This window comes from Juglans microcarpa x Juglans regia, chromosome 4D (genome assembly GCF_004785595.1).
Source record: "Juglans microcarpa x Juglans regia isolate MS1-56 chromosome 4D, Jm3101_v1.0, whole genome shotgun sequence".
NCBI lineage: Eukaryota > Viridiplantae > Streptophyta > Magnoliopsida > Fagales > Juglandaceae > Juglans > Juglans microcarpa x Juglans regia.
The window spans coordinates 22,544,516-22,572,133 of NC_054600.1; the positions used below are offsets into that span (position 1 = coordinate 22,544,516).

The window sequence follows — 27,618 nt, forward strand, 5'->3', positions numbered from 1 at the left end:
GTGATCCATTAAAGATGCGGCCCAAGTAAGACTTACTATATATATATATATACACTAGTTGTGGAGTGACGTTCAATGTACTTTTTTTTAGTGATTAATATCTACAAAATAAAAAAAATTATATTTTTTTAAAAATAAAATTAATTAGTCAATAATTTAATATACATGAGCAGAAAAATAAATTTTAACAAGTATTATAATGATAACAAAATGTTACAGTAATCTGAGCAATATGAATTGTAAAATTCAACCATATTACTCAATGACCTAGGGAGTACTAAAAAAATACAATCTTTTATTTCTATATTGCTCTCATATTTTTTTATCATTAAAGTAAGTCTCTTCTATTTTGAAAACTCCAAAAATATTATAATGGTAGAAAATCATTTTATCTAAATGATTTTAGTTAATTAAGAATATTATGAGATTTAAATTATATTAAAAATTTTAATTATTTATATGATTTTACTCTCTTAAAAATATTTAACAAAACTCTATCATTTGTTTAATGATGAAATATTAGTATTTTATAAATTAAAGTTGAATTTATATTTTAATTATCTATTTTAAGTTAGTTTATTTTTAATATTTTAACCTCCACTGTTCTTATAAAAAAAAAAAAAAACTCTTCTGTTGGATCAATTCTGGAGATTCAAGATGAAAGGTTGAGATTTAAAGTCTCAAACCCTAACTTTTCCTTTCATTTTTCCCTCTTCCCTCTCTCTCCTCCCTCCCTCCCTCCCTCCAGCCGCACGCCCCTCTCCCTCTCGATCTCTTATCCTCGGCTCCGCCTAGCACCACTGGCCGCCGCTACTGCACCATTATCAATGACCTTCCCCACGTTGATCTCGTCCCCACGGATCTCTCTCTCTCTCTCTCTCTCTCCCCCCACAACAGGCTGAAGCCTGTAGCCCTCTCTCTTCCCCTACATGCATGGGTTTCTCCCCGTAGCGTCGCCTTTAGCCACCCCTACAGGTCTGCACCACCACCACCAGCCCGCCGATCTCGTCCTCACAGACCTCTCTCTCTCTCTCTCTCCCCCCGCAACAGGCCAAAGCCCGTAGCCCTCTCTCTTCCTCTACACGCATGGGTTTCTCCCCGTAACGCCGCCATTAGCCACCCCTATGGCATCGCACCACCACCAGCCTCGTCCTTCGCTGACGACCCCTCCACTTCCCCCTTTCCTCCAGCCGACGACTCCTGATTTGTGATTTGTGTAGAAAATTGTGCGGTGATTTGATGATTTGTGTGATGATTTTGTGATGATCTTGTTGTGATTTTATGGTGATTTTGCTGTTAGGATGTAGAGAAAGACGCGGATGCAGAGAGGCACGTAAGGGGGAAGAAAAAAAGCGTAGAACACATAATACTATTTATTATTGTTCACGTTTATAGCGACTTTTAAGTATAAGAGGATATAAATATATAAATATATATATATATATATTCGTGTGAGTTATATACCTTATCCAAGCATATTCTCTCTTTTAGTTTGGAGGATATTCTTCAAGCCCATCTCAAAAGATTAGGCTTGGGGGAACATCTTCAAAATGGGCTCCACCCATTACTTTTTCATTGATGAAGATTTTGTTAGTGAATAATAATCATGAATTTCAAGGATCATGCGACAATAAAACATTAATTAGACCTCAATTACCTCCCTAAATGAGTAATTATATCAATTCAATCTTTGATATCTTGAAAATATTACAATGCACGTGGCACACTAGCTGAATTGCTTTAAATAGATTGCCACTTAAATGCATTGCCACATTGGAATCCACTATTTAATAAGTCTTAATTAAATACATCCTTTTGCCCTTTTTGTCTTTTTTTTTTCTTTTGCTACAATATTTAAATAATAGGAATGTGGACTATCCATCCATGATACAAAAGTTCTAATCAATAGCTCCCCCAAAAATGCATTATTGTTCTCCGCTGTAAGGTGGAAACCAACCAATCTCTACTTTAGAGCTAATAAATTTGGTGTTTCGGTCTAACGCATATGACGTTACAACGAATATATATTTACTCATAATAAAAGAGAGTTTAAGGTGCAGTTTGGTTTCAGAGTTGAGATGAACTCACTTTGTATGAAGAGATACTCTCCTATCCAAACACTTTGTTTCACTATATGAGATTGAAAACCATCTCACTTCACTGACGACAAATGACCTGTCATCTTGAAGCTTTTGCAAATGAAAGGACAACGGGAGTGAGGCCACACAGCTCCAACCTCTGGGTTTTTCGAACCCCTTCCCCTCACTGCAACCATTAATGCACCTCGCATCCCTCCGTCTTGGTACAGTGCCATGGATTGGACCACTGCGCATAGATGTGATGGAGTCCACTGAGCGAGCAAGAAGCTTGCTTGTTGTGGTGAGGTCAGAAAATAGTCATGGTAGTAAGTAAGCATGTTGTGAACAAGGGAGTGTGGTGAGATGGTGTGACGAGGGCCTTCCGTGGCCAAGGAGCACCTCGGCCACTTCGTGGGTGAAAAGCTCATTGTCGAGGGAGGGTGGCGAGATCCTCCATCCTTGGGCGAGAAGCTCGTGGCCAAGCGACTATCGTTGTCCATCACAGAACTGGGCGAGGACCTACTGGGTTAAGGAGGCTTCCTGTCACACCGAGGAGCTTGTGGCGAGGTCCATGGCCAAGCAATTCATTCCGTTGTTGGGATCCGAAGTTCGTTTCTGTGTGACTAGTGGGGAAGGTCCCACCGGCACTTTCTGTTGTCGGGAACATCATGTCTGCGATAGAAAATGCCGACATGTCTAGTTATGGCCCCTGGCAGCCTCAGCAGGCCGTGGGAAGCTGGTGGTGACTGCGTGGCTTGAGAAGCCTAGGTGGTCGAAGGACACCTTGCTGATGACAAAAATAGCCGGTCATCTTAGTGTTGGCCAGTGGTGGCCCAGCCCGCCCACAAACGCCACAAGGAGGGCCCTTTTGGGTGCATGAAAATGTGCACCTGCTGCAAGCGTGAGCCTCACAGATGCACTCTATGTTCATGGCCACCGTGGCTTGGGGCCACAGCGAGCACGACCTCCGTGGGTCAGTGACCATTCCTGCTGTGACAGAAGACACTGAGCTCACGGGCTGCTGGCAGCCACACTGGGCTCACTGTTGAAGGCCGTGAGCCACATAGGTTGAACCACATGGGTGCACGTTACGTGCACCTGTATTCCATTGTGCATGCCATGCACAGTGGGTGCATGTGTTACGTGCACAATGCAAAAGTTAATTTATAACTTACTATTACTTATTTGTGGGACCCACATCTATCAAATTATTTATTACAAATATTATGCAATAATTGGTAAGACCCATATCTATCAAATTTCTAAAAAGTTAAAATCATCTCATCTCACTTCTTAATCCAAACATACAAAAGTTTTCAAAACCATCTCATCTCATGTCAACTTAACAATCTTATTACTATTTACAAACCATCTTAACTCATCTAATTTTATTTCACTATCCAAACATGGGCCTAAATATTATATTGTACTGAAACACCTTTAATATAAACACTGATTAGACCAAGTTGGTGCCATCAAAGACCCAAATTATACCAAAATGCCCCTATCACAAAGCCCCCTAAAAGGATTTGGTCCTCGGTTTGGGAAAACAAGAATATAAGACAGCAGTCCGAAACAAAGCCGAGTTGTTGTGAAGGACCAACACAGGCTGTGATGGTGTGTGCAGGTCAAGCGCCATCGTAGGAATGGAATGGAGGGTCAAATCTGGAGGATCCAACACCTTTGATGTTGAGGGGGCCGCGCGTGTCATCAAAAGTAGCTCTAGGAAGCGGTGATGCATGGATGTTGCACACAGCATAAGTCACACGTGCGAGGAACCCACCAAGCAAATGAGCGGAATCCTTCTGCGAACTTGAAAATTGGCGACTGGAGATGCATAAAAGGCACCGCATGTTGGTTGGAGGATGCCGAAAAGGAGGAGATCGACTTATTTTGACACTGTAGATAAAAACCTAATACAGAAAACAGAAAAATTGACAGAAAAACAATAGAGAAAAACAATAAACTATTACGACTCGCTAGGAGGCGGATGGAGCCGAACTCCTCCCAGGCGAAATCGTTTTTTTTCCCTGGGAGAGAGAGGTCACGTCTATTCAATCGTGCGGAGGTACTGTGGTATCTGGTTTATATTAATTGTGAAGGAATTAGAATAATGGGTAAAAATTGACTTACATTTAAAAAACAAATAATAATCATGTGGATCATGTCCCTATCTTTGAAGATAACGAAAAATACTGAAAAACAAATTCAGAATTTACACAACCCTCTACCCCTCGTTTCCAGAACCACACAAACATGAAAGGACATTTTTTGTCCCCCAAAAAGCAAAATTATAACAGAAATGCTAAAGTTACACATGGTGCTCTCCACAGTGGTTTTTTTTTTATTATTTAATGATTAAAAAATATTTTTTTAATGATGTTATATATTTTTTTAAATATTAAAAAATATATGAAAAAAATAAAAAATGAAAATGAAAATGAAAATTACACTGTTGGGCTCCCGTTAGATCCCATGTGTGACTGTAGCACTCAAATTATAAAGAGTAAGGCTTCGTTTGGATCATCAATCTATCTTAACTCATCTCAACTTATCATTATAATTTTTTTAAATTCCAATACGAAATATAATAAACTATTCAACTTTTTCAAATCCTAAAATAATAATAATATTAAAAAATAATATTCTAACAATATTTTATCATCTCAATTTAACTCAACTCAACTCAACTCAATTCACTTCAATATCCAAACACAACTTAAAACTATTGTGCTGCTCCATCGTTACCGTTCAATGTGGTCGCTAGTCTTTTTTTTTACATAATGATTAAGGAAGTGATTTTAAGTGTATTGATGTATTTTTTTTACTTTTAAAAAATGTTTAAATGTATTTAAAAAATATGAAAAAAAAAAGAAAAAAAAACTACTGAATGGTACGCTCAGCGGTAAGAGTGGAGTGGTATAGTAACCCCACTCAATTATAAATAATATTTGGGTCTATAGCCCCTAGGGTTGATTTTTTTTTATAGAAATTATATTTATAATTGTGGAATGTGAAAATATTGTATAATTTATTCTGTATAATTTATTTTAAAAAATAAATAAATATGTTATTTATATTAAAAAATTAATTTTTAATAATTAATCATATTATTTTTCAAAATAATTACGTAATAATTACCCCTTCCCTCTGCGTAGCATTACTCACAAATAGATAATATTTTAGGTTGATTTTTGTTTTTTGTTTTTTCCTAAAAGAATTATCCAAGAAGAATTTTTATAAATAAATGCTGTCGGGTGAGAGATATAACATGATTGCTGAATTCCTCCGCCACTTGACACGTGGGTTTGTTGAGTTGTTGGTTGGTGCACGCGCTCACTATTGGAGTACCTTTTGAATTCCTAGCTGAACATTAAACTCGTGTTCCAACTGTAGTCAGTATGGGGGCCCTCTTAAAAAGACAATCATTTGTTGAACTGGTTGACTTTACAAACATCCTACCCAACATAAGATAAAATTAAAAAAAAAAACATTATTATTTTTAGTGCTGTTTAAGGAAAACTAAAATTATTAATTGAAAAATAATAATTATAAATGTGAGTATATAAATACTATATAATTATTTTAAATAAATAAATAAATATATTATCTACATAAAAAGAAAATTAATTTTTTAATTATAGACTATATTTTTTTTAAATTACTGCACGATACTTACACATTTTATAATTATAAACAATATTATTCTTATTAATTTATTAATATTGTTAAAAAAATAATATTCTGTCAAAATTGGATCCCAAAATCCAGATTCGAAGAGCTAACCAGCAATTTGGGGTTTCTTTTAGCTAACCCATTTTTACTTTAGGAAAATACGAACATTTTTACTTAGCTTATAGTAGATTTAGACCTTTTTTGGATATATAAATGATTTTATCTCGTATTATTTCATAATTATAATTTTTTTAAATTTTTACATAAAATCTAATAAACATTTCAATTTTTTTTAAATTTTAAAATAATAATAATATTAAAAATATTTATTTTATTTAATTTTTAACTTTCGTCTAAAATCATCTCATCTCATCTCACAATTCAAACGGATCCTTATCACTTCAGAGTTCAAAAGAACCTTGAAGCAACGGTTAAAAAAAAATCTCTAATTGAAGAAAACAAATGAAAAAAATCTCATCTACACCTCATGAAACACATTTTAGACTCACCACGAAATATAACCTAAAGGATACACTATTAGGTTAACCTAGTCATTTTTACAAAAAAAAAATGTACATATTTTTGGCAAAGGAATTGGTTTTGCATAGACAAGATTTAAGACAGCATTCCTTTAAAGCATGACATACTCTCAAAGATATTATTTATAGCTAAAAGTTGAGTTAGCTGAGCATTGAAATTGAAAGTACAACCGTTAGAGAACTTGCTAAAGCAGCAAGGAAAGAAAAATATTACAACGACCTGCCATCATCTCCAAGGATCAAACAGTTCATTGTTTAAGCAAAATCAGATAAGGACATTACAGTACTTCCATTGCTCCCTCCGTAGCATTTCCTGTCCTCAGTAGGTGGACCAGATTCACCGTATTAAACTCTAGTTGATCATTAAAGAATTTCATTTTGAAGTTAAAAACTTAGACTTTTTAAAATTTAATTAACCTCCTAATTTCAGGAAGTTTAGGTCTCGTTTAGATACATAAATATTTTTAATCTATCTTATCTCATCTGATTATTACAATTTTTTCAAATTTTCATATAAAATATAATAAGCAATTCAAAATTTTCAAATTCTAAAATAATAATAATATTAAAAAATAATATTTTAATAATATTTTACTCAAATCATCTTACTATAAAAAAGAGCCAAGTTCCCTTAAACATGTATAAATAAATAGATTAGAATAATTATATTAAAAAATCTTTACACCACAAATTATTCGCGTTGTATAATTTAATTTAGAAGATAATTTAATTAATATTTATTGAACTTTTTTAAAATTGTTCTCCAAATTTAAAAATCTCTAAACTCTTGAAGTTGGTAAGAACTCCAAATAACCCGCCAAGAATTACCACCTTCTGGTATTGGAAATCTTGCATTTGTATCAGCATTAACAAATGATAATAGATTAGACCAGAAAAAAACTGAAAAAAGAAGGAAAAAAAAAAAATGTGCGTGGTTAGACGCGCCGTAGAAGGCGATTGATAATATCATGTCCTTGTACCGTCGAGCCAGGCCACTGCAGACATAAAACACTAGAAAGGCAAAAATAAATCTAAAAGAAAAAATAGATTCCCACAGATATGCTTTGGGTTCTTTGTCCTTTCTTTCAATTTCTCCGTTTTGCCTCAGAGAAATAAAAGAGAGGAGAAAATAAATATAGAAAATAAAAAATAAACGCGGCTGCTGTATAGTGTATAGTATACACCAAAAACCAGGGGGAGAGAGAGAGAGTGAGAGAGTACGTGCTAATGCGATTCCAGCTACAGAAATCGCAGCAAAACGATTCGGAAGCTCCAAGCATTCGAGGAAAGAAAGAAGGAAAAACACAAAATCAAAGCGGTCTTTTTTGTTTTTGTTTTTTTATTTAATCAAATAGTTTGATATTGAAGAATTGAATTATTCAAGTTGTCGAATTTAGGGGTGTGATTTGTGATCGGGGTTCACTCTGATGGTTTTAGCTGAAATCCTTGGTAGGTTTTTGGTTCTGTGATATGGGTTGGAGAGAGTTTTGGATTTGGACGTGGGGTTGTGAAGATGAACCTCTGGGTTTGAGGGTTTGATCGAACAAAGTTTTGTATCTTTTTTTTTTTTTTAATGATTTTCGTTGGGGATGCAAGGAAGGGGGGCTAGGGTTAGGTTTTGAGGGTGGGGGTGGCGGGAGAGGGATGGAAGAGACTGAGCTTGAAGAAGGCGAGGCTTGTTCTTACCGGAACGACAACGGCAATTACGATGCCAGTGTCGACCCCGATATCGCTCTATCTTACATTGTAAGGGTTTTTTTACATGCTCTTTTGCTTTCGGACAAGTATGATGACTTCATGTGAGTTTTGTTGTAGAGGTGCTTAATATGGCTTTGTTTGAATTTATTTGGTGAGCTAGATCCGAGATTTGTTCGTGTGTGATCGTTTTACGCGGTTTTTTAGAACACTGTATTTGTTACAATAAATTCTTCCGGTTCTTTAATGACGTTCGATTCAAGAATGTTTGACCAGGAGAAAAATTTAAAAGAAAAAAAGGAAACTCACGACCTTCTTATGAAAACTTAACGTTTGTTTGTTGATTCCAAATATGGGTTTGCCAATTCAGCTTGATCAATTATTAAGAGTGCTATCCCCTCCAATTTAATGACAATGCTGTTCAAGTTGTTAAGTTAATGCAAAGACCTGATTCTGTATAAGTAATTGGTGATGGAAGGATGATGAATAGTTTAGAAGTAATGGTTTTAAAATCTTTCGTTAGGCAGGAATGCAGTGTGTCATCAGAGAACCTATATTTTAAGCTGATTTACCGATGGAAACTTTAAATGCATTATGAGATATTTCTGAAGATGGATTTTGGGTTTGATTGTGATTTAGATAGTTGATGCATTGAAGGGTGTTGAAGTTTAATTCTTTAGGAAAGTAATAGCTGCTAGCTTTGGAAACTATCTAAACACCTTATACTGTATTTTTCCCAGTGTTACTGTCTTTTTTATTCATGTATCTTTTTATGGGTGCTTGTATGATATGGAACTTTTATATCTTCTTAAGGATGAGAAACTTCAAAATGTTTTGGGACACTTTCAGAAAGACTTTGAAGGTGGGGTATCCGCAGAGAATTTGGGTAAGTGAAGAAAAACCATTTAAAAAGTTTGAGGGCCAGATTAATTTGGAGTCTCTTGAATTGATGAATTTGGCATTATTTCATTTTAACAGGGGCAAAATTTGGAGGGTATGGCTCATTTTTGCCTGCCTATCCGCGATCTCCAGTTTGGTCTCATCCAAGGACTTCTCCAAAAGTTCAGAATTTCAGCATAGCCGGATCTCCAAACAGTCGGTTGTTGGAGGTAGACTTTAAAGACTCTGATTCATTTAATTTCCATATACTATTTTTATTATATATTTTTTTATCAGTAAGTAAGAGCTTTATAAATGAGAAAAGTAGGCAACTATTTTCATTCTATTTAAATGAGAATTCCACAACTCACAAGCATAAGGACTCCGGTTTCCCTGATCTCTCATCCTCCCTTGCATACTTGGGTAGTTCCTTTTGCTCATTGATTAAAATATCTTACTTGTCAAAGAAATTATACTTTAAGGAGAGATTTGTGAATGGGTATTGTTGATTGGAGAATTTCTAGTTGAGCATTTTACATTCCTACACAGGGTGGACAGCAAAATTCTTTAGTTTCTTCAAATGCATCTCAGCCAGTGAGAGTTGAACCGACTTCTACTAGTTCCACATCATTGCCTGTATTGAAGGCACCATCCAAGAAGGATTCTTTCAAACTAGATATTGCTGAGGAAGTCACTCCTAGATATGAATCTGAGAACCAGAGACTGACTAATTTATCAGACCAGAAAACACTGAAGGTTCGAATTAAAGTGGGTTCTGATAACTTGTCAACACGAAAAAATGCTGCAATTTACAGTGGTCTTGGTCTTGACGTCTCACCATCATCATCATTGAATGACAGCCCTTCAGGAAGTGAAGGGATGTCCCGAGTGCCCCAAGATATGCCGTTTGAATCTCCCACAACTATTCTCCAGGTGAAATACCTCCTGTAATCTCATCACACTCTACTTTCTTGTCCTTATTATGCATGAAAAAAATTATAATGCGTTTGTTTGGATGTGTTGGAGCAGATTATGACATCCTTTCCGGTGCCTGGGGATACACTCTTATCACCTCTTTCCCATAATCTTATTCACTTGACCAAGAAGGAAAAGCCTATGAAAGTTTATACATCTATGCCTGTGTCCAGGGATGGCTTGGAAAGTACTAACACGATACCTTATGGACCTGATTCCAGAAAGGTTGGTGGGAAAGTGGTAGGGGAGAAGAAAATGAAATCTCTGAAGCGAAGTGATGTGATAGCAGAATTGAAGAGTGGCAATTGTAAGGATGCACAGAAGGGCAATGGGTTAATATCAAGGAAGGAGCCAGATATTGACATATTGGCTTGTGAGGAGCCTGTTTCTAAGAATCTGAAGCTACCGCTTCTATCTAATTCAAATTCTGCTGTTGGGGCCATGGAAAAAGGTAAAGATAAGGCTTCTGATATATCAAGGGAAGCTGATAAGGGTTTACTAAAGGACAAAGACGTCTCTGATCTAGCAAAAGAGGATCATATGGGGCCAACATTCTCTCAAGAGAAGGACTTGTTTGAGAAGTCAAAGGCTGGTTCAGCAGGAAAGGTTTCGGAAGATAATAGAGAAAGTTCTCTTGATGACATTCCAGGATTTCCTAGAAAAGCTGCCCCGCCCAATGGAGAGATGAGTAGCAACTCAGTCAAATCTGATTCAAAGGTTTCCAAGGGAAGAAAAGCTCTAAACACCGAACTCACAGATCCTTTCAAGGAGAAGCCTAATCAGAAAGGTACTGTCTATGAACAAGACAGTATGAGATTGGCGCCTGAGAAAGAACATTCATTTTCTGGGAGTAAGAAGAAATCTAATGGAAGTCGAAGTAATGGCACCCTAGCTGTAGATGTACCAAAACTAAGCTTGAGGGTTGGTTCTTCTTCGGTTAGCAAAACAAAAAAGAGCACTCATGCAGATCATCATACATCTAAAAGTGAGTCTGAAGACTTCAAAATACAAAAGGATCTTGGAGCAGCTGGAGATAGGTATAGAGATTTCTTTGGGGAATTGGAAGAAGAAGAGAACGGAATGGATTTGTTAGAAGTGCCTTCTGAGGATAAGGACTGTGAGGTAGTTGAGAAAAGCATAAGTGCCATTAACAATGCATTGGATGAAAGATCAAGTGTCAAGAAATTTGATAAACTTTCAGCAACGGATGCTTATCCTAAAGCGGAACCAAATATAGGTCCATACTCTGGGAATGGGCCCATTTCTGATGCAGCTCCTGCAACGGGGGCTCCTTCAGTAATGGAACTAGATACTTGGGTCTCGTGTGACAGGTGTCATAAATGGCGGCTTCTTCCATTTCCTAAAGACCTACCTGAGAAGTGGCTATGTAGCATGCTTGACTGGCTGTAAGTCTTATTCCAGTACCATTTCAATGCTCTCTCTCTCTCTCTCTCTCTCTCTCTCTCTCTCTCTCTCTCTCGTGTTTTACCTATCCATAAATGTTTTCAGGCCTGGAATGAACCGTTGTAGTGTTGCCGAGGAAGAAACCACAAAAGCTCTTATCGCCCTTCACCAAATTCCTGCTCCTGAAAGTCAAACTAATTTGCATGGTAATCCCGGTGGGGTTTTAACTGGAGTAATGTTGGCTGATGTTTGGCGTCCTGACCAAAACCACCAAAATATTGGTTCACACTCTATGCCTTGGGGTGGAAAGAAGAAAGATGGGTTAACAGAAGCACCAAATGCATCATATAAAGATGGTCTTTCTCAGTTGTCAAATTCAGTGAAGAAGAACTTGCAGGTATCAGTGCAAGATAGGAGCCTAAATGATGTGAACCAATCTCCTCTTATGGGAGAACCTGATTCTCAGCAGCTAAGCAAGTCCAGTGACTTACCTGTAAAAAAACATAAAGAGAAGCAAAAAGTACGTCATAGCTATTCTGATGGAGGTATTGTATTTTATGTCAGAATTTTTTTCGGTTGTGAAACCTTCTTTTTCTTTATTATCAAGAAATTAATTTCTCTATATTTATGAAACATGTGCACAGGTGATGCCAATAATTTAAAGATGAAAAGAATAAGGGATGATAGTGATCTAGATTGTTCTAGAGCTTCCAGGAAAATGAAGACTGAAGGTACTGATGAAGATGGGATGTCGGACCACAGTGCGCCCACTAGGAAAATAGGTCCAAGCTCAAGTAATGGTTTTCCTACTACCTCTGAGAAGGATCAAGCAAGATACAGTGAACGCTCTTCATTTAAGGACTCAAGGAATGAGGCAAACGACGGTCCACATGTTTCTGTTAAGAATGCTAAACACAAAGCTCTGGTGCCCTTGGATGGTGGATCTTTGGAAATGGGAAACTCTGATTCTAGAGAAAATTCTAAAAAGAGGAAAGGGAAGGAGGAGTTCAATGATGATGACTACAGGAAGGAAAAAAAAGTGAGGGTGTCCAAGTCCGAGGGGAAAGAATCCAGAGCAAGTAGAGATGGTGGTAGAACAGACAAAAAAGGTGGTCAAGCAAAGAACCAGCAACTTGAACAAGATCCAGGGAGCAATCTGTCTCAGCAAAGCTTGGATGGTGTGGGTTCTTTGAGAAGGGATTTAGGATCTCTACAGCCTTCCATGGCAGCAACTTCAAGCTCTTCTAAGGTGTCTGGTTCCCATAAAACAAAGGCCAGCTTCCAGGAAGTGAAAGGCTCGCCAGTGGAATCAGTTTCTTCATCACCCATGAGAATTTCTAATACAGATAAGCTTACATCAGCAAGTAGGGACGTCAAGGGGAAAGATGATCTTCAGGATGCTGGTCCCTTTGCTCTGGGTAGTCCAAGAAATTGCTCATATGGTGAGGATGATAATGGGAGTGGTCGATCTGGGACAATGAGGAAGGAAAAAGCATTCAATATAGCTTCTCATAGGTCCTTTGGGTCCACTGGGCCCGATTTTCAGGAGAGGGATTTTTGTCACATATCAGGTGGTAAAGCTAGACCTCATATTGTGCCTTCTCCTGTTGTCGCCAATCCCCATTGTGCAAATGGTGGTGTCTATAATTTTGGCCAGGATACTCCAAATCCCAGTAAACCACTGTCTTCAAATCGATGCCATGATGAAGAAAGAAAGAATGATAGTCCCCGTGCACATGAGTCTCGTCCAAGGAAGTCTGGAAAGGGGTCCTCTTCACGGTTGAAGGACAAAAACCGAAGTATTAGAAATGAATTTGATATGGGTAAGGTCAAGATTCCTCGGTCTCTCAGTGACGTTCAAGATGATTCAACTTCGCATGAAGTAAAACCTAGGGATGATAAAAATGACTCTCAAGAGAAGTTTGGAATCAAGGTTGATGAAGCTCAGAAAACATATGTTGCAAAGAAAGATCCTGCAAAAAAATTGTCGAGTGAGAGTAGCAAAAGAGAGAACCAATTAAAGTGTGAAGAGCATGATGTTTCACATACCAAAGTGGATTCTATCTGCAGACAGGATGTTGCGTCTACAACAAAGCAAACTCTGCTGCAAGACTCTGATGGTGAAAGGTCTTCAAAAAGGTTCCCTTCTGACAGAACTGATCAAGTTGGACTAGTTTCTGGGAGAGAGAAGTCACTACCATTACCACCCTCTAGAGGATCTCAAATTGAGACACTGAAACGCTGTCCCAGACCTGTTACTGGCTCCCACAATGCAAATGGAGTACATAGTCCAGCAGTTGTTGCCTCTGAAGGTGATGCTGCATTAATGGCACAAAAGCAGGCAAGAAAGGCCGATCATCAGAATGGGACTCAGCACAATAGTTCAAGAAATCCCACACCCAATGTGCAGAAAGCCAGGGAACTTGACGCCCCTAGTCCAGCTAGAAGAGATTCCTCCAGCCAGGCTGCTACCAATGCTCTGAAAGAAGCAAAAGATCTTAAACATTGTGCTGATCGTCTTAAGGTTTTTACAATCTTTGCTCGATTCAGCTATTGCTGCTCTTATTCTGTCCTATTTCTTTGCATTTAGCAGTAGTGGCTATCTTCTGCAGAACTCTGGGTCAAATCTTGAGAGCACGGGATTCTATTTTGAGGCAGCCCTTAAGTTTCTTTATGGAGCCTCTCTGTTGGAGTCTGGTAGCTGTGAGAGCTCCAAACACAGTGAGATGATTCAATCAAAGCAAGTGTATAGTAGCACTGCTAAACTATGCGAGTAAGTCAAGGCATAAACCATTTAATTTGGGGTTTACTTGTTCTCTTATTGCTTACCTTTTTTTCGGTTTGGGGGGTTATGATTTTAGTTGTTAGTCACAATTTGGGTAGTCATGATTTAAGGAATAAGCACTGTTCATGGCAAGACATAATTCCAGTCACCACCAGGAATGTGAACATGTTTTCCATTCCTAAAAGTAAATTACAATTTCTTATACCAACTTGGGTTAAAGCAGCTGTATATGCCACCTAACCTGGATTGTAGCATCACTTTATTTTTTTTCCAAAACTGCAGTTCCACTTGGTTGTCTATCAGACTATCATGGCCTTCTCCTTGTCAGTCTTGACATTTGTTTATATAAATTTTGGGCAAACTACAAAAACCCTCACAAACTATTATCCCAATCTCACTTGCACACCCAAACTAAACTATTAAATCGTACCTTTTCTTGTGAGTTCCCCCCTGGTTTATATTTCCCTCCATTAAAAAGATAAAGAAATTAATGGCTGTGGGAGCACTGATAGTGGAGGTAAACTATGTTATTTTTGTTGTAAATGAGAGATAACGTCATCATTTTAACCCCAATCCCCCTCCCCCCTCCTCCCCAATTAACACTCCAATTTGACTTGGGGGGCAAATCACACCAAAAAATTTGATTTAGGGGGTGACCTGTCATAAGTCAGTGTGGTAGTTTGCAAGGGTTTTTTGTACTTTACCATAATTCTGTTAATTCCTAAAGATGGATAGAGATAATATTATTTTGAATCACATGCAAATTTTGAATCACACCCTTTGCATGCGCTGATGGTGGGACCCCTGTTGATTTAAGACCAGACTGAACATGGAAGGAGTCTGATGAGACGTTTCAGGGGGTATTTTGGCTTGTAAACTATGAATGCTTTCTCTACATGCAACTCACAATATATATGTATATATTTTTTTTGATGGGTAAATGGAAAACCCATCAACTAATTAGCCATCAAAAAATAAAATTGTAAGTTGTATGTAGATGGGAGATGAGATGGAGAATTTTTTCATTCAAATTCTTAAGAGTTTCTATTGGGTTTAGGGATGTGTGTGAGTGTGTGTGTGTGTGTGTGTGTGAGAGAGAGAGAGAGAGAGAGAGAGAGAGACTTTGGGATTCATCTTTTGTGGTTTTCTTCATTCTTAGTGAAAGCTTTCTTAACCATGTAGGTTCATTTTTCTCCATACCGATAAAAAAAAAAAAAAAAAAAATCTCCATTTGGTTGTAGCCTTTTAGATTTAATGATAAATATCCATAGTAATTGTATCTCTTTCTTTGTCTATTTTATCCATCATTAGAACTGGAGTTCAGAAATTTTTTGATGGACAGGTTAATATTGCAGCTATCTGGAACTTAATTGTCTTTTCTTGATTTGTTCTAGATGTGTTCATTTTCGTGAAAATCTTATAAGTATTTGGAGCTTTCCTATTCTTGTCCATTTGACCATCTGTTGTATAAAATAGCTTTTGTGCCCACGAATATGAGAAATTGAAAGACATGGCTGCTGCTGCTCTGGCCTACAAATGCATGGAGGTGGCTTATTTGAGGGTAATTTATTTTTCACAAACTAGTGCGAGCAGAGATCGCCATGAGTTGCAGACTGCTCTACAAATGGTTCCTCCTGGTAATTTGAACAATGTCATGATCTGGTAAAACTGTTTTTTGTTTTTTTTGGTGGGATCAAATTGTGTGATATTTCTTAAAGATATTACGAGCTCTTAGCATGAAATCCACTGAGCTCTCCACAATTTGAAGTTCATTTGACATCAGGAAAAAAATTTAAGTTCATTTGGTACACAACTCAATGCGCACACCTTAAAATCTGATAGTTGTACAGTGATCCCATGGCCAAAATTTGTTGAACCCACAGCTGGTCAATCTGTTCTGGCTTTTTGTTGTAAATTTGACCTAACATTTTTGTTGTTATGAGATGTCACTTTTTTTTTGTTGCATTATTCAGGTGAGTCTCCTTCTTCATCTGCTTCTGATCTTGACAACTTAAACAACCCTACCACTGTAGACAAGGTTACCTTATGTAAGGGTGTTAGCTCTCCCCAAGTTGCCGGAAACCATGTGATTGCTGCACGAAGCCGTCCCAACTTTATGCGGTTACTCAGTTTTGTAAGTATACCTTGTTCATCCTCTATAGAAACTTTAATTGTTGCAGAATATTCAAAAAAGGTTTTTGTATGCAAATTGGGCTTCAGAGGTACATTGTTGGTAGGAGAAGAAAATCATATACATATGGTTTGTCTTTCCTCACATACCCTTGGTGCAAAAGCATTCTGCTTATTTTTGCACCAAATGTCTTGCGTCTTGGAATAGTTTTTATGCATGGGTAGCACAATTTGCATCTGAAACACATCCAGTTTATAATGTGATCTTGCCTTTAATAGAATCATCATCACATCTTACTGGGATGCATTTCTGCAATATTTTCTATTTATATTATTTATACATAAGCATAATCATATGTGACGATATGCAGGCACAGGATGTAAATTTTGCAATGGAAGCCTCAAGGAAATCGCGGATTGCTTTTGCAGCTGCTAGTGTAAGCTTGGGCGAGACTGAGAGTATCTCTTCTATTAAAAGAGCTCTTGACTTCAACTTCCAAGATGTTGAGGGATTACTGCGTTTGGTACGGCTTGCGATGGAGGCCATTAGCTGTTAAACAACCGCAAGTGGTTTTGAGGACAATTCAACCCTTGGAAGAAGGTTATTTTGGTTGGCGTATCATGTGCATTATAAGCCTTAAAGGAACAAAAGAAGAGGCTGAGCTGGATCTCTCTCTTCGACACTGCATATTAGTTTCTTGAGAGACTGATCACCACCAACCTGCGAAGTTGGTGTTCTCTGTACACGTTTTTGAGACAAGATGAATGGTGGCAGGCTGCATCTGCTTTCTGAGTCAGACAAGGAATAAATGAAGTATGATTCATCATTTAAGGTGCTGCGAAAATGATTCCGAGATTTTAGATGCATGTGGGGATATGATGCTTCTAGATTGTGGCTGAGGTGTGGGGTATTTGCATCTTGAGACTGGAACTTTCTATCAGTTGGCTTTTATATTCGAAGGAAGTTTGGTTTTTATTTTAATTTGATATTGACTTTAGAACAAGTGTGGGGAGCTGCCAGTATGTGCTTGAACTTTGTAATGTTGGTTTTACAAGCAGAGACGCTTCAGGGCTTATCCTATAAAGAGTTAAAAGAAATGCCAGTCTCATGCAGGCAACATTTTTTACATAACTCCTTTCTTTTCCATCAATCTTTTGTTTTCAATTTTCTTCTTTATTCTGACTTTGTTTCTTATGCATACATGCAGATCATAGGCAGGAACAGTTTATCTTTGTTATTGATGTACCAATCAGAAATAAGTCAGCAAAAATTATGTAACAGAAAGGAGAATTACAGTGATAACCATGTTGCTCTCAGAACTGCATTTGCCAAGTATCTTCCTATAAAAGGTTCATGGCACTCCTGTGAATTTTTTTGCTTTGGCTACTGTTCTATATTCACCTCGTAACTCATTTTATTTCTCTATTGGCAGAGTATGGCTGTAAATATACAAGTCATCGATGTACATTTATACCAGGAACAGCTTATGCTTCTTTTCTTTTTTCAAAAGGATTGACTGAGTGTAATATCAACCCTCATCAACTAGCACATCTGTATCTAAACAGGTGAAGTTACTCTTTTCACTACTTTAATAAACTTGGGAGTATAAAGCTTCAATATATGATAATGATCATATAAATCCCAATTGATATTATTGTCAAGACGGTTAAGCATTAGTGATGTTAATATTGCACTTTCAGGCTTTCGTAGTATTCATCATGAAGGAGCCACAGCCACTGATTTGTGATGTCCCTGGAATAAAACGTTGTATGCATAACTCTGGATTCATTGAAAGGTTAAGCCTTCCATGGAACAAAATTCTTCTAGACTTGTTAGTGTTGAACTGAAGCTACAAAATACTTCATACTAATAAATCTTTCTCTGTACTGTGTGGGAGAGTTTGAAAAAGAAGGAGAAGAAGAAAAAAGTAGCGTAGGAACTCATAGCATTCTTACAAACAAGGGGTCCATTAGAGTATGTTCAATATCCTCCCTCAGACCACTTTAAACCCTTGGGTTAGTATTTACTAGTGATGGATGGTGATGTTTAAAGTTATTTTTGTATTTAGATTTATTTCTTTAAAACAAAAAGAAGAGAGCTTATAAACTGTTAAAAGTACTTATCAAGCGTTCAAAACTCTTTTCTGATTACCACTAACTTAATCGCATATGTGGTTGTAGATTGAGCAACCAAGGCAGAAGAAGGCGAGTGAACCGTTCGCTCGCTTGCTTGCTGGTTACTGATTGTTTGTGGAAGATTTGACTTTATATTATTTCTTTCCTGATGTTTTGTAAACAGCAAGTCACTAATGATGTGATTTTTGATCCCTCCCTTATTTTATCTAGTTTTACATAATAAAATCTCTTTTTGAATCTTTCCCGTCTCAGTCGATGAAATCGCCTTGGTTAATGCCATGATTCAGCCATACAGGCTGTGTAACAGGCTTATGGTATCGCTCACTGGGACTTTTAAAGATTGGGTTACGAACGTCGTCGGGAAATTATTTTTGGATGTTTATCTGTTTGAAACTCACTGTCGTTTCTTAATTGTTCCCACGGTTTTCTTTAATGCTGTCTATAATCTTTTCTTTGTTGACCACAGTTCTTGTGGTTCCAGTACAAATAAAAAGCACCATGGAAGTAGGGTTTTGTTTAGGAAAAGAGTGATGGGTTTTGCATGTGGAGGAATAACAATGCCGGTATTTTGATTTTTGTTACATATCAAAGTTCAACATGCTCAGGGCCACAAAATTCCCGTCAGGGTGTCTCAGACTCCAATCTCTCTAGATCTCGCTTAAATCCAACATGATGCGTGACTTGCCACAGCGTCAAGAACATGAAATCTCCACAGCTTTCATTTGAATGTCCCATCACCTCAAATTTGGTCTATTTTGTGCCATTCATCACCATGCAGAATTGAATTTGACGATCAAAACGTAGGTCGCCTTCCAAACAGATGAACTTAAAAAAAGATATGAAGAAAAAAATGTAAAGCTAAGCATGCAACATCAAGATCAACAGCATTTTTTTTTACCATCTTAGAAATTGGTATTCGTATGATTTTTTTTTTTTTATTATTATTATTTTTTATAGAAGTCGTATAGGGTCAATCGCAAAGAATACATTTGCTCCTAAAGTTGTAGTACACAAATCCTGTGCTGAATTTAACTTCCTAAAGCCACTGAAGTAAGTCGTAAAGAAAAAGTACTTACAGAAATTGCGATGAGTGTATATATTGCTGACCCTACTCCTTTCCAGAACATTACAAGTTCATGTCTAAGCCCCAAGACTACCACTGTGCTTTAAACATCAGCAGCTCCAGTTTGCAATGTCCAACAGACGGTAGTAGCAGTCATGCCAAGTACTTAAAGATGTTTTGATTGTCCTTGTCTCTCTCAAGATAGTCGCGGGTGATTAAATCTTCCATTCTCTTCTTTATTGCTTTGATATCGGGCTGCACGTAGAATGATATCCGGGAAAATAATATTACAGCAAAAAAGGCATTATCTGACATATAGAAAACTCCCAACACTTTGGTTTATAACCAATTGCCCCTAAAACCCATTCTCCCCGTATATTTTATATGAAATCTAAAAAATTAAATAGACTAAACTCATGTAGCTTAAACAATAGGATGCACACTTAAATTCATGACAAAATTAATGGCCAACAAATTAAATTGACCATCTATCTAGTGGTCAAGAGTTCATCAGTGGTGGGTCAATCTTTTTACTCAAAAATCAATTATAGGAAACCAAAAAATTCAAAACTACCTAAATAGCTAATATCTTATGGCTCAAATTCTAATTCATTTCAAAAATTCGTAAAGGTGTCAAATCAAATAACATCTTAAAAAAAGCAGTCTCAAGACAGGAAACGGCCAATGAAGGTGCATCTTCATTAATATATTTTTTTAAATAGCTTCCATGGCCAAACGTTTGGCATTTTTCATATGTAGTATCATAGAGAAAAGATCTATATATATATATATATATATAGAGAGAGAGAGAGAGAGAGAGAGAGAGAGAGAGAGAGAGAGAGAGACCTTAAACATTCGGCCCAACTGCTCAACACACTCCATAACCAACTGTTGGTGACCCAAAACTTTCCGACTTTTCATAATGCGGACAAGTGCAGCATCAATAGCATATCGCCTGTCCTTGTCAACATCTTCAATTACCCTCTTCCTTTCATCCACTGGTGGTAGAGGTACCTACGATAGAAGAATTCAAAACATCTTTAATACAAAACAAACAGATAAAAGAAAACGTAAAAAGCAGTGGGGAAGATTAAGGGTAAGCTAAAAGTAAGAAAGCTGAAGACCTTAATCCTCCTCATTCTGTCCGTGAACTTGGAGTTAAATTCAAAGTTGTCCGTTGGCAAGATAGTCTTTGTGTTGGGTTCCTTATTCAGGATTTTATACTTTGCACATGATAGAGAATGGAGCAATCTAATTAAGTCGTCATGGGTCAAGTTCAACTGGGTCATAATTTCTGAATAGCTCAATCTATCAGCATTATTAAAAAGCAAGAGGGCAGCAGCCTGTAAGATAAAATCAACAGAAGATTACTATCCCATACTCAGAATCAATACATGTCGATCTCATAGGCAGGTTCCAACCCCCAAAAAGATGTAGCAAGGTTTTTTCAGAATAAAATTACCTGATAGGTTGACACAATCAGTTCAATGGTTTTTGAATCAAACTTTCCAATGACGTTGCAACTTCCCAATGAGTAAATCCATGTAAGTTTTCTGTGTTTTGTTTTTGTTTCATAAAATTCCTTGAAGACTTCCACACACCTTACCTGAAACAAACACTCAAAAACGTAAAACATATACAGAATCTGGCTACTTTACTGCAGAACAAACATTAATGGTGGAATATTTACATGCCCACCGTCTAAAGATCCAGAAAATCTTACCATTTCCTGTGGGAGGCTAAGATCACAAGATTTATAACTTGGCCAAAACCCAGTAGTTAGAACAGTAACTGTCAAATCAAGCCCAGGATTTACATTTGCGTTATTATGAAGATATTCCTCAAAGCTATTCTGATTTTCCCGTGCCAGTGTCAAATCTGTGACCTGGAGTGAAAAAAAAAGAATAAAAACATGCCAAGCATAATCTCAACTGAGCACAATGATGTTAACAGATGCAAAACTAATGCCAAATAATCATGGCTAACTCACCATGCCTTCCATCTTTGATGTGAATTGCGCGCCACACTGCTGCTTCAGCTTAGTTAGAATACTCTTTTCATGGTCTTCATTAGCACTCCGATCAAAAAGGAGCCGACGAGCAAGCTTTTTCCTGCAGAGTCAACATAATATCAGTACTGACTTTAAAAAAGAAAAAGCAAAATTCCAACCAATGATAAAAATTTAATATAAAACCATATCAAAACCAACTTAATTACCGGTAAAATTCCGCAAAGAGGTCTTTGTCGCTAATATATGCGAGCAACTTAACTACCTGCATAAATCAATAACATAGGTTAGTATGAATACTGAAGGCAGTAACATGATATTGACTTTAATGTGACATGAAACTTATAATGCCACCTTCTCGAGTGTTTCTTCTATGGCTTCATCACTCAACTTCTCACTCCCTCCCTTCTTGAGGATATTATCACAGAATGTAGCCAGCAGTTCTGCACTTGAACTGCCCAAAACAGCTTTGTTGCAAAATACCTCAAAAGCCTCTTTTAGAGCCTAATGGACAGAGAGATAAAAAAATTTGATGAAAGCAGAAAGTGAAAAGACAGGTTTAAACAACTAGTATCTTCCAGCACAAACCTTGTGAAACAGACTGTGATTAAGAAAGCAATCGTTCACATATGCCATATACTTGTCATGCAGCTCAATTATTTTCCTGACAAGAACCTGAAGACCACACATCTAAATCAATCTTCAACCTCTTACCATTCCTAAACTTTCAAAAGACACAGGTTAGAAGATTTACCAGTTCCTGCACACCAACCCCCCCATTTGCAGTCTGCAAGAACATGGTAATTATGACTTAGAACCAAAATCAACTAAGAAACAGAGATGAAAAGCTGATAATCTACTAGTGGACTTGTACCAATTACGGTAAAAAATTGCATAGAAGAACCGTGATAGCGCCATAACTGCTATAAGGAACTTATCCCACAATGACCAGGGAAGGAGAAACAACACAAAAATGATACACTAAAGCCAGCAACGGCTAGTGTAACATAAATCCATAAAAATATTTCATTTCATTGATGGACCATGTAGCAATAAACTGCACTCAAGACTACCAATGCAGGATTAAAATTGCATGCCGAAAGAGTTGCCACAAATCTGAAAAATGAATTTCTAAGATAAGAAAATATCACATAGCTAACATATGGTGAAATTATTCCGCTCCCAATTGCTAGAACCGGTTTCATCTTTTTTCTTTTTTTTTTTTATTCGTTGTACTTCTGTATGTACAATAAGTTGCACATAACACCAATTGATCATACCCCAATACAAGAAAATCTACTCCAATAAGTTGTACATAAAACCAATCAATCATACCCCAACATATCACAATCTACTTTAATAGAATACAATAACAAACATAAGCTTAATTTCTAGTGCCAAGATCTTCTGAGAATTAGTGAAGAATTCATATGTAACAAGATTTATATCCAGTCAAACTACATGCCCATAAGGAAACATCTTTTTTGAAACTCACTCTTTGCATGGCACTAATGATCTTGTATCTTTGGAAGTATTCAAATATAAGTACCTAAAAGCCAGCCAATCAAGATGGCCAGCGAGTAACAGTGATACTTGGGTCTAAAGAGTTCCAGAGATCATCGATATCATACTGCATTTGTGCTAAAATACAGAGTATTGATGCAGGACAAAGATAGAAAGAAGACAATGAAGAAAAGAGAGGAAGAAAGGGGAGGAGGCGGACCAAATCGCTAGAGACCAGAGGACGAATAAAGGGAAGAAGGGGACCGTAGCACCACAAAAGGATGCACAAGCAGATGGAGCAAAGCAAACTTCCTTTGCGAATCTTGTTAATGCTGACCAATGACAAATCATGTGAACTCTCTTCTTTTTGTAGTTGATGTTGGCCAAAAATAACCAATACTTGTAAAAAAAAAAATAAACAATACTTCCTTTCCTTTTAGGTTAGGCTTTCTCGGTCACACACTCCTCTCTTGACAAAATAGCAACACAGACACTAAGGGTGGCATGCAGGTGATACGATGCAAGGGATCTCATGGTTGCAGTTGCAGTGTGTTCTGGGCAGTGGACTGACTACAGGGAGGGCCGTGGTGATCTGCGGTCAGTGGTGCCCTCTGGGATATTAGGTCTCAATACAGTCCATGAAAACGGTTCTGCGGCAACGTGAAGCTTATTTGATGGGTGGCGATGTGATGGCAGGTGGATGCCAGATTCTGATGTGGATGTCCTTGGTGGCAATGCCATTGGCGAAAGAAGGTTAGTGAGAGTTGTCCGATTGGGTTTTTGATGTACCAGTTTTTTTATCTTTCAATAAGTTCTCAATGTCTAAAATTAGGGAGGGGGACTGAATCACCAATCCGGAGGAGGAAGAAAGAGAAAATCTCAACTAACTCCTAATCCTAACTTGACTTTCACTGAAGCCTAATTCCAATAACTTCTTAAATAAAACATAAAATGGTATGCTAATAACCTACAGAAACTGAAAGTCAATTGATTATCCATTCATCCCATTCCCCATCAAGAAAAATTATTAATTCATCCCACATCAGCTATCCAACATAGAAGTTTCAGCCTTCTATTAGAAGCTTTATCTGCTGTTTTAAAAACAAATCTATACTACACATCCACCAACATGGGAAAAAAGCAATTTGTCCACAATGACCATATAATAAAGGAATACAAAACATGTGTGTGAATACGTAGTTTACCACATTGAATAAGAATAAATCAGAATACTAAACCTGACTACTCGCAAGATCCTCAGCCTGTTGGACCAGGGCCATACCTTCAGCAGTAACATGCTACAACAGGAAAACCCTCAAAAGTGTCAGTCCCGATGTGTAAGTATACTGAATCTGAGAGGTTCCTTTTCATCGTGTAAATATATTGTATCTGAGAGGTTCCTTTTGATCATAAAAATGAATACAAACAGGAAACAATTTACCTGCTTGAAAATAGTAGAAACAGGATCCAAGCCCTTAGGTATTTTATGGTAAAGTCTATACATTCTAGAAAGATCCTCCACCTTTAACAGCAAGGTAACCAAAATAGATAAAGCATTAATAACATTGAAAAAGCAAAGAAGAAAAAAAGGAATGTTGCCAATCACATGATTTGGAGCAAAATACCTTATCATCTCTCAGCAAAGCACGACATCCAGAATACTCCTTTTCAAGCAGTTGCGTTTCATACACCACCAACAGCTCATGTTGCACTTTCTATAAGACCAAGAATGCAACTATAAATTTAATGAAAGAGAAATGGCAGAAACTCCTTTCCAAATAGCCAAATAATATTATTATGAATTGATAACCACCAGAAAATATAAGATGAAAATGATACTGAAGCTCCCATGAAAGGGGACACTTGGGTATGAAATGAATTCCACAATTCTCCATAATAATGTTTTTTACTTGGGAAATCAAAAGCACTTGTCAAATAATGAACCCAGAAATCAAAAGTTAAACGCTATCTTCATAGGGTGTCCTCTAAACTTTTTATGTGAGACTGAGTGTTGCCATAAAAATAACACCACTTCTTAGAATCATAGTCACCACTTCATAGTTTTTTTTTTCTTAGTCACACAAACTAAGAAACCAGCTATTCAAGGATCTGATATGTATATAGATGAACATTAACAAACCTCCACCAACTTCTGCTCACTGCTTATATGCAAATAATGAGAAACTCTGTCTCTCTCCCTTTTCAAGCACTCCTCAGCCTATACAATTTGACAAGATAATAGATGTTATAATCTCAAAGGTTATCGGCATAAAGTACAACGCAATCAAGAAACATCGTGTGCATAGACTTGCCTTCAACATATAATCCGGACAAGAATCATCGGATATCCAACTTGATGCTTTACGAGAATAGTAAGCACCAGAGTCTTGAAGCATATGCACTTCAAAATCTTGTTCATAAAGCTCCATTTGTCCCATTCCTATTGCGACAAATATATCTATAACATTCTTCAGCAATGCTCTGTCAATCTGCTCTCCTTCACGTTCTTTATCAATCTGTTGGGTTGGTCCACAAGCATTGGTGCAAACTGTTTTGGCCAAAGATTTATATAATCTTAACGAAATCTAGGGTAAAGAAGCAATGAACTTACAAGAGAAATTACAGCATCTCTGGCATTAGCCTTTACCTCTTGGTAAACCTGAATTTGTAAGGAAATTTACATTGTTACATGACCCAAAGTAACTTTGAAGCAAGATGGCAGACAGAGGAATCATATGGAAAGTAGTAAGATAATTAGACCAAAGGGATGTTAAAGATAATGGAAGACGACACTAGAGGGACTTGTAGCAAACCAGGTCACGGAAGCAGGCTAGTCCAACTTCATAAAGAGCGGGAAGTGACCTCCTTGCAACGAAATATCGATCAAGATAATGGAAGAAGCGTGACTGCCACCTCACCATAACCTTGTGGTTTAACCATCTTTGCACAAGCTCACTCAGCATAAATTCATCATGCTTTTCCTTTAGAGAGGGCAAGACCTGACAAATACCAAAAAAAAAAAAAAACCAAATAGTAAAAGACTCAATAGCCACTGCAGTGTTAAGACAAGTAATGAGGCTAGCAAAGATAAATCAGTTTCATACAGTATAATGCGATAACAGAATTTGTGTACAACCAAAGCTCTTGGTACAAATACTAGATTTTGAACCAAAAGTACCACCTCAGAGCATAATCCTTTAAAAAAGAATAAATTTTGCACAAAAGGAATTTCCAAAAACTCTAGACCTTCCCAGGATAAGCCCTTCCCCACACACAACATGGGGCTTCCTCAAACCATAGCAATCACAATCAGATTCAAATTAGAGAACATAAATATTCCTATTGGCTAGTAGAGTTGCAATAAACCGACATGGTAACCAACAACTCTGCTCTTTATGTTACTTATTATGACATAACGAAGTAAGCCAACATTCCTCACCATGGAAGCAATATATTCATCAAACACCTCACGGTACATGTCATAAAGCTGTTGAGAGTAATCGTGCGGGGGCTTCTGGGTACACATGTTGTAGATAGTTCTATACTTGGAATTAAAAAAACAGAATCTCAAGCAAACAACAGTTGAAAAAAAAAAAAAAAAAACGATACATTCACTAACTAATTGCAAAAGGATACGTGTAGAGGACTATGTAGTCCTCGGAGCTGAATGGATCCTCCGGCAACCCTTCAAGAATCCTCTTCAGTTTTGTGATCCCCTTCAGCATGTACGCCCAACCTTGGTCCAAATCAATAATCTTGCGCTCCATTGTAATTTGTAGTAAATGCTGCTTAAAGATACCCTCACGCCACAAACTATAATAACCTGCAAAAAAAACACTAGTGTCTGTACCGACACCAATACAATAACTGCTTCATAAAAGGATGCAGCAATAAATAAATAAAAACTAAAATACTCTATATAGGCATGCAAACGCATAAGCATACAAACTTAATACTCTTAATCTATGGTCAAGAATTACATCGAAAACAAACGATAACGCTATATACATTCGCAAGAACTTTAAAGCAGCGTTAGTGTAACAAAAAACTTTGAAATTCGAAGAAATAAAAACGCTCACCGCAAAAACAGAGAAACAGAGACCCTAGAAAACGATTCCAGACGATTCCGCATTGACAAACATTACTACAACAAAATTAGATAATAGCACTGAACAGAATCTAGCTGCAACGCACAGAATATTGAGGATACTTGATCGGAAACAGTAATCTGAACTAAAAGATCGAAATCATTAGAAACTCGCCTGTGTATTCGGTTGGAGTACGGAGACGCCCAGCGAAACAAAGTAAAAAAGAATTCAGCAGAAAAACTATAAGAATTAAAAAATCATTTTCCAAATTTATTTATGCGTATTGTGTATTCAAGGCATGAGAGTTCACATCTAGATAAAATGATTTATCAAAAAGAAAAAGCTGTGTTGCCGCCTCTCTGTTACCGCTCTAATTGACCGCTTGGAATTTTTATTTTTTTTTTAATTTTTACTTAATGATTAAGAAAGTAATTTTAAGTATATTAATGTATTTTTTTATTTCTTTAAAATATTTAAATATATTAAAAAATGTGAATAGAAAAATAAAAAAAATTACAAAACACACTATCGATAACAATAAGCGGTGTTACTCAGATTGGAGAATAGCACCGCTCTTATCAAAATATACGGATTGGACACTTTTTTGAGCTAAAAATAATTAGATAATTAATAATTTCACTAGCTAATTAATGCCTCTAT

At 37.0% G+C, this 27,618-nt stretch overlaps 3 protein-coding genes across 16 annotated transcripts; 2 read left to right on the forward strand and 1 right to left on the reverse strand.

Moving 5' to 3' along the window:
• The first annotated feature begins 7,386 nt into the window (after nucleotides 1-7,386).
• LOC121259307 (cysteine-tryptophan domain-containing zinc finger protein 7-like) lies at nucleotides 7,387-17,074 on the forward strand. Of its 2 annotated transcripts, XM_041160846.1 has the most exons (12): nucleotides 7,387-8,038; nucleotides 8,801-8,873; nucleotides 8,966-9,096; nucleotides 9,416-9,799; nucleotides 9,896-11,247; nucleotides 11,351-11,790; nucleotides 11,890-13,769; nucleotides 13,858-14,018; nucleotides 15,507-15,667; nucleotides 16,004-16,164; nucleotides 16,532-16,578; nucleotides 16,944-17,074. In XM_041160846.1, the coding sequence occupies exons 1-12, from the start codon at nucleotides 7,937-7,939 to the stop codon at nucleotides 16,951-16,953; spliced, it is 4,902 nt and encodes a 1,633-aa protein (XP_041016780.1). In that variant the 5' UTR covers nucleotides 7,387-7,936; the 3' UTR covers nucleotides 16,954-17,074. The 2 variants fall into 2 exon arrangements, with proteins under 2 accessions (XP_041016780.1, XP_041016779.1); XM_041160845.1 differs by lacking the exon at nucleotides 16,944-17,074 and having other exon boundaries at nucleotides 7,388-8,038; nucleotides 16,532-16,889.
• Nucleotides 17,075-17,140: 66 nt separating this feature from the next.
• Nucleotides 17,141-18,535, forward strand: LOC121259309. Of its 10 annotated transcripts, none has more exons than XM_041160850.1 (4): nucleotides 17,141-17,274; nucleotides 17,369-17,528; nucleotides 17,561-17,726; nucleotides 18,342-18,535. In XM_041160850.1, exons 1-4 carry the CDS (start codon nucleotides 17,269-17,271, stop codon nucleotides 18,421-18,423), a joined length of 414 nt encoding a protein of 137 aa, XP_041016784.1. In that variant the 5' UTR covers nucleotides 17,141-17,268; the 3' UTR covers nucleotides 18,424-18,535. The 10 variants fall into 10 exon arrangements, 6 of the variants coding, with proteins under 6 accessions (XP_041016784.1, XP_041016788.1, XP_041016785.1 ...); XM_041160854.1 differs by having other exon boundaries at nucleotides 17,369-17,510; nucleotides 17,639-17,726; nucleotides 17,862-18,535; XM_041160851.1 differs by having other exon boundaries at nucleotides 17,369-17,510; nucleotides 17,639-17,726.
• A 256-nt stretch (nucleotides 18,536-18,791) lies between these two features.
• On the reverse strand, nucleotides 18,792-27,300 carry LOC121259308 (cullin-1). 4 transcript variants are annotated; one of them, XR_005939558.1, is made up of 20 exons: nucleotides 26,507-26,714; nucleotides 26,310-26,409; nucleotides 25,684-25,869; nucleotides 25,482-25,529; nucleotides 25,183-25,386; nucleotides 25,011-25,088; nucleotides 24,496-24,585; nucleotides 24,312-24,392; nucleotides 24,109-24,168; nucleotides 22,122-22,154; nucleotides 21,956-22,042; nucleotides 21,722-21,871; nucleotides 21,577-21,632; nucleotides 21,350-21,470; nucleotides 21,083-21,244; nucleotides 20,822-20,965; nucleotides 20,484-20,702; nucleotides 20,206-20,373; nucleotides 19,373-19,614; nucleotides 18,792-19,046 (listed from the first exon to the last, which is right to left on the reverse strand). XR_005939558.1 is itself a non-coding variant. In XM_041160849.1 (20 exons), the coding sequence occupies exons 2-20, from the start codon at nucleotides 26,635-26,637 to the stop codon at nucleotides 19,513-19,515; spliced, it is 2,220 nt and encodes a 739-aa protein (XP_041016783.1). In that variant the 5' UTR covers nucleotides 26,638-26,714; nucleotides 27,243-27,300; the 3' UTR covers nucleotides 19,264-19,512. The 4 variants fall into 4 exon arrangements, 3 of the variants coding, with proteins under 3 accessions (XP_041016783.1, XP_041016781.1, XP_041016782.1); XM_041160849.1 differs by lacking the exon at nucleotides 18,792-19,046 and adding an exon at nucleotides 27,243-27,300 and having other exon boundaries at nucleotides 19,264-19,614; XM_041160847.1 differs by lacking the exon at nucleotides 18,792-19,046 and adding an exon at nucleotides 27,133-27,271 and having other exon boundaries at nucleotides 19,264-19,614.
• Nucleotides 27,301-27,618: the final 318 nt, after the last annotated feature.